Source organism: Furipterus horrens, unplaced genomic scaffold, assembly GCF_987537825.1.
Source record: "Furipterus horrens unplaced genomic scaffold, mFurHor1.1.pri manual_scaffold_2, whole genome shotgun sequence".
Lineage (NCBI taxonomy): Eukaryota > Metazoa > Chordata > Mammalia > Chiroptera > Furipteridae > Furipterus > Furipterus horrens.
The window spans coordinates 21,402,412-21,411,118 of NW_028327172.1; the positions used below are offsets into that span (position 1 = coordinate 21,402,412).

General features: G+C 49.8%; 1 protein-coding gene and 1 long non-coding RNA gene across 3 annotated transcripts; one reads left to right on the forward strand and one right to left on the reverse strand.

The window, feature by feature from the left end:
- Positions 1–663: 663 nt before the first annotated feature.
- CUNH11orf91 (chromosome unknown C11orf91 homolog) lies at positions 664–5,316 on the forward strand. Of its 2 annotated transcripts, none has more exons than XR_016509186.1 (2): positions 664–1,034; positions 5,165–5,221. XR_016509186.1 is itself a non-coding variant. In XM_090267586.1 (2 exons), exons 1-2 carry the CDS (start codon positions 1,398–1,400, stop codon positions 5,248–5,250), a joined length of 570 nt encoding a protein of 189 aa, XP_090123712.1. In that variant the 5' UTR covers positions 1,360–1,397; the 3' UTR covers positions 5,251–5,316. The 2 variants fall into 2 exon arrangements, 1 of the variants encoding a protein (XP_090123712.1); XM_090267586.1 differs by lacking the exon at positions 664–1,034 and adding an exon at positions 1,360–1,881 and having other exon boundaries at positions 5,165–5,316.
- A 692-nt stretch (positions 5,317–6,008) lies between these two features.
- Positions 6,009–7,755, reverse strand: LOC150017991 (uncharacterized). Its single transcript, XR_016509187.1, has 3 exons — positions 7,500–7,755; positions 7,162–7,233; positions 6,009–6,355 (listed from the first exon to the last, which is right to left on the reverse strand). It is a non-coding gene; the product is annotated as an uncharacterized LOC150017991 (long non-coding RNA).
- Between the last annotated feature and the right edge of the window lie 952 nt (positions 7,756–8,707).

Below are 8,707 nucleotides of genomic sequence, written 5' to 3' on the forward strand. Positions count from 1 at the left end.
CCAAGGTTGTTTGTTCAGTCCCAGGCCAGGGCAGATAAGAATCAACCAACAAACGCAAGTGGAACAACAAATCAATCTCTTTCTCTCTCCCTCCCTCTCCCCACCTACTCTCTCAAATCAATAATATTTTTTAATTTCCCAAATATTTATTGAGTCCTATTATATGCTCAGCATTATAGCATTATAGGATACTTGGGGTGGATCCAGCTCAATATGGGAAGAAAAAGCTTCTCAGTGTCAGACAAGATGCTCTGTGAGGATAGGTGCCCCTTACATTTGGACAGTTTCTAAGTTTACAAGTGCTTCACACACACTATTGTGTCTTCTGTCTGGTCATCACAAACAACTGTATGAGGCAGGCAGGTTCTCTTGTTTCTGTTTTACAGAACTTTGACTTGGAAGTCAAACAACCTGCTCAAAGATATCCAGCTTGGACATCAGACTTCCTTTACTGCTGCGCGCGCGCGCGCACACACACACATACGCAGCATTTGCTAGTGGATTGACTCAGATCTTGACTGGCGACAGTCTAATCTGGTTTCCACTCATCTTTGTTCATTCACAGCAATGATGGATCATTAGGCGGAGGCTTTCAAAGGAAATTTCCCTCGCCCCCAGACTGACTAATACTGGCTGCTCATGTAAAGGAACTTCGCATGTTCCTTGGAAAGTATGTCAGATATTTTCCAAAAAAGGGTATGGGCTATTTGGGGTAGGTTCAGCAAGATTTCCTTTTGGTGATTAGGTTACTGCCTTTTTCCAGAATCTCCCTTAACACGGAAGTTCGGCAGAAACATGGGTTGGCTCTAACAGCCATTCTCAATCAACCCTCTTTGTTTGCCTCCCAGTTGTGGAAGATGAAAAGTCAGCACTCATTTCCCCGAACTTCTTTGTATCGAGAGGTGGTAGGAGAAGGCGCCTGCGGCAGGGGACGGGGTCTTAGGGAAAATTTTTTTCTCCCTATAAAAGGAGAGGAAGACTGAAGAAAGTTTTTGTCTTGCAGTTTTGGCCAGCAACCTGCTTGGTGCTTTTGGGTGAGTCCATAATAAGCTGTGACAGCTCGGGAGCGAGGCTCTTGGAATTTAGGGGCGGTGGAGGAGCTGAGGGGTCTAACCCAGCCGGAGGCTGGAGGGGTGGGGCTGCCATGACCCAGGAGGCGAGAAGTTCGCCAGGCGAAGAGGAAACCCCACTCTTGTTACTCACTCCAGGGGCGCGGCCTGCCGTCAATGGGCGGAGCCACATTCTGGGGCGCAGCCGGCTGGACATTAGAACCCCACCTGCTGGGGCGAGGCTAAGGCAAAAGGGGCGTGGTCTGTGGAATCCAGAACCCCCGCTACTCGAGGCAACCACGAGTGCCCTGGCGCGGGGTTCCTCTCACGCAGCCTCCCATTCAAAAGATGCCGAAGGGGCGACGCGGCCGTCACAGCCCCACGATGAGCCAGCGGCCAGCCCCGCCCCTCTACTTTCCGTCCCTCTACGACCGCGGCATCTCCTCGTCCCCCCTCAGCGACTTCAACATCTGGAAGAAGCTCTTTGTGCCGCTGAAGGCAGGCGGGGCAGTGGGGGGCCGGTCCCTGCCCCAGGCGTCCTCGGGCCCAATGCCCCTGCCGCCACCGCCCGGCCTGGGTCCCCCCAGCGAGCGCCCCTGTCCCCCGCCCTGGCCCTCTGGCCTGGCCTCCATCCCCTATGAGCCGCTGCGGTTCTTCTACTCTCCGGCTCCGGGGCCCGAGGTGGCTGCCTCGCCCCTGGCCCCTGGCCCCACGACCTCCCAGCTCGCCTCTGCCTCCCACCCCGAGGAGCTGTGCGAGCTGGAGATCCGGATTAAGGAGCTGGAGCTGCTCACCATCACCGGGGACGGGGACGGCTTCGACTCCCAGCGCTGTGCGTGACCTCCCCGGGGAACCTGAACCCACCCTTAGCCTGCCTTGGCTCCTTCCATGGCTCCACGCCCCATCCCACCCCTTTCCCTGCGATGTGGCCTCCGGCTCAGACTCCGGCACCCAGGAGTCCCAAATCCCAGGTTGATCTCCTAGAACGCTAACTCCCCCATCCTGGATTTCAACTGACTTCTTTCCTTTTGTCTCACTCTCCGTTCTAAACCTTTTCCGTAATCTGGACTCTGAGCCCCCAAACCTGGAACTCCCTCACCAGAACTCCCAGCCTGAACTTTAAAACTCCTACATGGTAATAGTACCACCTCTGGAGCTCCACCCACCACAGACGGCCCCTCTCTCTAGAGACATGAGATTTAGTGTTGATCTTAAACCAGAGTCCTCTATGGGAGGTAGGGGAACTAGGTGAAGGTCAGTTGGGGTGTCCGTAAGGGGTAGGTGGGAATTGTGCAAGACTCAGGAGGTCCATGGACATTCACTGAGGGGCTTTGGGACCCTACACTTCTCAATGTTGGACGCTTCCCTGTGACCCCATAACCCCTACCCTTGTAGCCCTCTCACCAGGGCCCCAGACTCCGCCGTCTGATTTTAGGATTGAAGCCTTAGGGATCTTATTTAACCAGGGCAGACAAGGTGTGCTGATGTGGGTGGGATTCCTTTAGCATGCAAGTTGACTGAGGCCTTCCTGTTGGAGAGTAAAATTATGAAATTCAATTCTCCTCCCAGAAGACCTATTGCATTGTAGAATATTCAGTAGCCATAGGCTGTTCTGCAGACTTTTTCCCATCACCCATTCTGACTAAGACTAGCACTTGACCACTGGAGGAGGGCAGATGGTTCTAGAAAGATCATCCTCAGACTTCAGGCCAAGATGGAGCCATAACAGACACGCCGCGTCTACCTCCACAACTAAGAAGGAATACAACTACCTCAAAACTAGGAACAACCAGAAGTTCCAGAAAATCAAACAGCATGGAAGTCCAGCAACCAAAGATATAAAGAAGAAATACTCATCCAGACAGGTAGGAGAGGCAGAGCTGGAGCGGAGAGGACATGGTGTGGTGGTGGTGGCAGCAGCAGTGGCAGCGGCAGGCCAACAGAAAGCGCAGTCACATGTTTTAAAAAGTCAGGAGGGACACCTGGGAGCATTCCCAGCTCCTCACCAGACCTTGCAGCCCATGGTCCCAGCACCGGGGAAATCAAGCCTCATTGCTTCTGACTGTGCAACCAGTAGAGGGTGGGGTGGAGGCAGAAACTGCTGGTCTCTCAGCAGAGTCCGCTTGTTTAAAGGGCCCCCATGGTCCTAGAACATCCACAGACCCACCCACTCTGGGAACGACAGCCAGGGCAACAGCTAGAGAGATGCCAGTCCCATACAGAAGTGGGAGGAGTGCCCGGAAAAGGGGTGAGTGCTGGGCAAGTGGCATTGTTCCCTCTCAGACCCCTCCCCCACATACAGCGCCACAATGTGGTGAAACAGGTCGCCATGTACTGACGAATCCCTAAGGCTCCACCCCTTACAACGTAACAGGAGCGACAGCTCTACCTAAGACACAGAGGCAAGCAAACACAGGAGCCTGTCAAGATGAGGAGACAGAAAAGCATGGCCCAAAAGAGGGAATGGATCAAGATTCCAGTGGGAGAACTAAGTGATGAGGAGATAGCCAACCTCACAGACGAGAACATAACCAACCTAACAGATGCAGAATTCCAAACACTGGTGATAAAGATGCTCACAGGCTTGATAGATGTGCTTGAGTATGGCAGACACATAAGGAAAGAAGTGAAGGCTATGTTAAGTGAAATGAAGGAAAAGCCACACAAAACCAATGGTGAAGGGAAGGAAACCGGAGTTCAAATCAATGATTTAGAACATAAGGAAGAGAAAAACAGTCAACCAGTACAGAATGAGGAAACAATAATTTAAAAAAATAGGAGAGGCTTAGGAACCTCTGGGACAACGTTAAACATGCCAACATCCAAACCAAAGGGGTGCCAGAAGGAGAAGAGGAAGAGCAAGAAATTGAAAACTTATGTGAAAAAATAATGAAGAAAATCTCCCCAAATTTGGTGAAGGAAATAGACATACAAGTCCAGGAAGCACAGAGAGTCCCAAACAAGCTAGACCCAAAAAGGACCACACCAAGACACATCATAATTAAAATGCCAAAAGTTCAAGATTAAGAGAGAATCTTAAAAACAGCAAGAGAAAAGCAGAGAGTTACCTACAAAGGGGTGCCTATAAGACTCTCAGCTGATTTCTCAAAAGAAACTTTGCAGGCAAGAAGGGGCTGGCAAGAAGTACCCAAAGAGATGAAAAGCAACCTACAACCAAGGTTACTCTATCCAGCAAAGCTATCGTTTAAAACAGAAGGGCAGATGAAGTGCTTCCCAGACAAGGTAAAGCTAAAAGAGTTCATCAACACGAAGCCATTATTATATAAAATGTCAAAGGACTTACTTAAGAAAAAGAAGATCAAAACTATGAACACTAAAACCCACAGCTCACAAACTGACAACTATCAACAACTGAATCTAAAAAAAAAAAAAAAAATCCAACCAAGCAAACCAGAATAGGAACAGAATCATAGGTAATGGGATCATTTGGAGGGTTATTAGCTTGGAGGGGGGAGGGGAAGAAATGGGGAAATGGTTCAGAGATTAAGAAGCATAATCGGTTGGTACAAAATAGAGGGAAGTTGAGAATAATATAGGAAAAGGTGAAGCCAAAGAGCTTATATGCATGACCCATGGACATGAACTAAGGCGGGGTGGGATTGCTGGAGCAAAGGGGACTACTGGGCAGAGGGGAGCAAAGGGGAAAAAAAATTGGAACTACTGTAACAACATAATCAATAAAATATACTTAAAAATAAAAATAAAAATAGACCATCCTCATTGTTGTATAAAACAGGTAACACTGCCCCACCACCACCACCGCCACACTGGGAAGGGGGTTATGAAATAACTTAAATGTTTAGAACTGTGTGGCTGTGGGTCTCTAATTCATTAGACACCTTGTAATGCCCCCCCTTCCCCATAGCTATGGGAAGAAAACAATTCCTAGAAAACTTGGACTTTTCTAACCCCTGAATTTCTCACCTACATATTCTCTCTCCACGTATGCATGTTTTGGCTCTTAGGGATTTTCCCCTCCACCCATCTTGGATCATAATGGGTTTGGGGCTCATGTAGGGAGCACACAAGTGCTTCAGCAGTGTTGGAAAAAGCCTTATCTCTACGTCAGCTAAGTCTGTTTTGCTCGCCTGCAGATAAGTTCTTGAAGGCGCTGAAGGACGAGAAGTTACAAGGACTGAAGACCAGGCCACCTGGAAAGAAGTCAGCCTCTCTCTCCTGAGGAGCTGCCCTCCAGAGCCTGGGTAGCCACTTCCTTAGGTGTTAGTGCTTAGATAATGTGTCCTGTTTGTTGTCATTTCAAAAATCATTATTTTAGTCAATAAAATATACTTAAAAAAATCATTATTTTCTGTTCTGTATATACTGCTGTTCTTGTTGCTCCCAGCATGTTCTCCACATACAGTACCCACTTATGTGGTAAACCTCATAGTCTGTCTCCTCTCTGTGCTGCTGCTGGGGGAGGGCAGGGGTCTCTCTTGTGAAGTCTGGAAGCTGCTGCCCTGCCAGCATTCAGGGGTTCCCCAAGACCAGGGGCGGGGACTCCCAACACTGCCAAGCCAGGAGGGAACTGGGGAAAACCAAGGGCAATATATATTTGGTTCTGTGGCTGTGTCCCTGCTCAGAAAGACTCTTAAAGGACAGGAATAGTGGGCTTCTTTGTTTTCCCACCACGTTAGTCCTTGAAAGTGTTTTGTTTTTTAGTGGGGTTTTTTTTTTTTTTTTTTGGACCACAAAACTCTTTGATAATCTGATCAAAACCACAGCCCTTCCTAGAAATTAATATATTCGAGAAGTAGTTATTTAGAGCTTATTCTGTGCCAGGCACCCTCCTGGGCTCTTGCGATTGGGGATGGGGGAGACACAGATATTATTCATGATAATATGGTATCATAGACGATAATGAAACTGGGAAAATGACCTGCAGGTCCACTGCCTGCTGCCACGAAAGCCAAACTCGTGAGGCAGTTACTGGTTGAGAAGGAAAGGGGTTTATTCAGGAGGCGACCACCTGAGAAGATGGCAGGCTCATGCCTTCCAAACCATCTTAGCCTCTCAGGCACCCTGGCTAGGTTATACAGGGGAACTGTGGGAAGGGGGCTGCTAAGGAAATTCTGGCGATGGACAGTTTCTCAGCCCTGCTCTCTGGTGGTCTCACTGCTGTCTCCTGCACGTGCCATCATGTAGCTCCATCGCCTTACCTCCAGTTTTACTGCTGACGTTCAGGAGCAGGATGTGCAGGTAGCCTTTTTGCTGGTTCTGACAGGAATTGGCGTTTGTCCAGTTCTTGTAGTCAGGGTCATTCGTTGGCCAGGCAGGAACTGCAACTGATGATATCTACAAATTACTCATAAGGAAGCTTTTAGAACATGATTTTTCTGTGAGTCTGTTAGTACAAGTTATTCTATAATTACTACTTAATTAGCATATTATGGTTTTTTTTCAATCACTGTTATAATAAGGGGGGAAAAAAGAGAGCAGGGTAAGGAGAGTCAAGAGGGTCAGAGGAAAGCAGGGTGGAATTTCAAATACAGTTTCCTGGAGAGGTAATATTTCAACAAGATTTGAAGATGGTTGATGGTCATAGCTGTGTGGCATGCTGGGAATGCTCCAGGCAGAAGGACCAGTGCAAAGGCTGAAGTGGGAACATCCTGGGCTATCTGAGGGTCTGCAAGAAGCCCTGATGGCAGGAGCAGGAGTGAGAGAAGAGTGGCAGGGTTGCCTGCAGGGAAGGCCCATTCATGTGGGACTTCACAGTCACGGTAAGTCACAGCTCCAAACCCCATACCGTGCCATCCTCCACTCCGCTCCCCATGCCTGCAGCTGCCTGTGAGACCCCTCCCCCTGCCTGCAATTGCCTGCGAGATGACAGGATGTCTCAGACCGAAACCATGTCCTGTGTTGATCAGCTTGCCCCACCCGCAGCTGTCAGATGGCAAAAAGGCTGCAAAACCCCTTTTTCTCTCTCCCTATAAGAGCAATCCCCCTCTCCTGTAAAAGCCCAGAGTCCTGACCACCCGTGTCAGGTCTCCCCGCTTGCTGCTCTCCCCTCTTGCTGATTGTCCCAATAAACCCTCTATTCATTCTCAAGCTCGCTGCGTCTTAATGGTCTTCTGAGCGACTCCGTACTTACAGTAAGGACTCCAAGGCAGATGGGGTGTGGTTAGAGGATTTTCAGCCAGTGAGTGACAGGATCTGACTTGTGCTGTAGGATGAGAACAGACGAAGGAAGGAAGCAGGGAACGCAGTTAGGAGACTGTAGTAATTAATAAACCGGCTAAGCGAGGAGCTACGGTGGGGCCGCACCTGCCCTTTCCCCCTTGCTAGTGAAAGGTGTCTGTGGGGGCACCGGGGGCGACACCAGCCCCGCCCCTACTTGCCACGTGCTGCCTCTATGGTGAGGAGGAGCCGGAGTGAGATCTCAGCAACACAAGCACACAAATAAAGGGAAAAGTATTTTATTAAACAAACCGTCAATCCAGTATAACATTTGAAGTTGGCCTCTAGACACCCTTGTGCCGTCACTATGCCAGCAGCAACTGTAGATCGCAGCCAAAGAATCTGTGGAGTCTGGGCTTCTTCCAAAGAAGAATGAGAAGGAGTGGCCAGTGGGTCAGGTGTCCTTGAAGCTAAGCACAGAGGTGTTTGGTGGGGGAGGGGGTGGCATGGCCCGCTCTGACACAGCTCGGAGCCAGGTGAAGATCCACAAGCTGCAGAGCACATACCTGACTCTGGGCGCAGCTGATAGCCAGCTGCAGCTGCTTCTTGCCCAGCCAGGAGTTTGGGCACAGTGTCGGGTGGAAGCTTCTGCTTTCTAAATCTTAGCAGTGAATTCACGTGTTTCCAAACACAACACAGGCCAAATGAAACAAAGGCTGGATGGTCCCCCAGAGTTCGCAACCCCTACCCGCAGGAGTCCTAGTGCTTTGGGCAGGGATTCCAGGCTCTCTCTCCCCTCCTGTTGCCCCAGGGTAGTTGTCATTAGAGAAGCATTCTTGTTCTCCCAGAAAACTTAAGGCTGGCAAGCCCAGTGAGGGCAGTTGGAGACTCTTAATGAGAATAAATTGGGCATGGGGAAAACCCAGTGCTGGAGAGCAGGTGGAGGCAGAGATACCTGGTGGGGGACTGTTTCTCATTTCCTCCCCAGAGTCCCAGTAGCCTCCACGCCACCCCCCACCATGCTCATAAAATTAGTAACTAGAAATTGGCCCAATGGCAGTGTTCACATCCTGGAAATTGGCAAATGTACAGAGTTGTTCCTACCCCTCCCTCCCCAGCCAAAGAGTTGGTTATTAAACATTTACTAGTAAACCTCCAGATAAAACTGAAACAAAAGTATTTCATGAATAACTGAGCTGAGGGGGAAGCTGCTTTGGAGCTTTCCAGATTGAGCTGAAGCTATTAATGAAGCACCCGGCTTCCTCTGGCTTGATTTGCCCACTCAGTTACAAGCAGGAAAGAGGAGGTAGAAGAACCTGGTCGGGTCTGCTCAGGAAGGCAGCTTCACCTTGTAACAGGCTCTCAGGAAGCACATGTGTGTTGACTTTAAAGGTGGCGTAAGTCTGCCCCCTGCGGAAGCAGGGCCCCAGGAATGTCCTGGACCCTGATCAATCAGATTAGCAGCTTTCACTTAGCGGGGCAGAGGTAACAGCCTGTAGGCGGAAGACTGATGTCCCTCC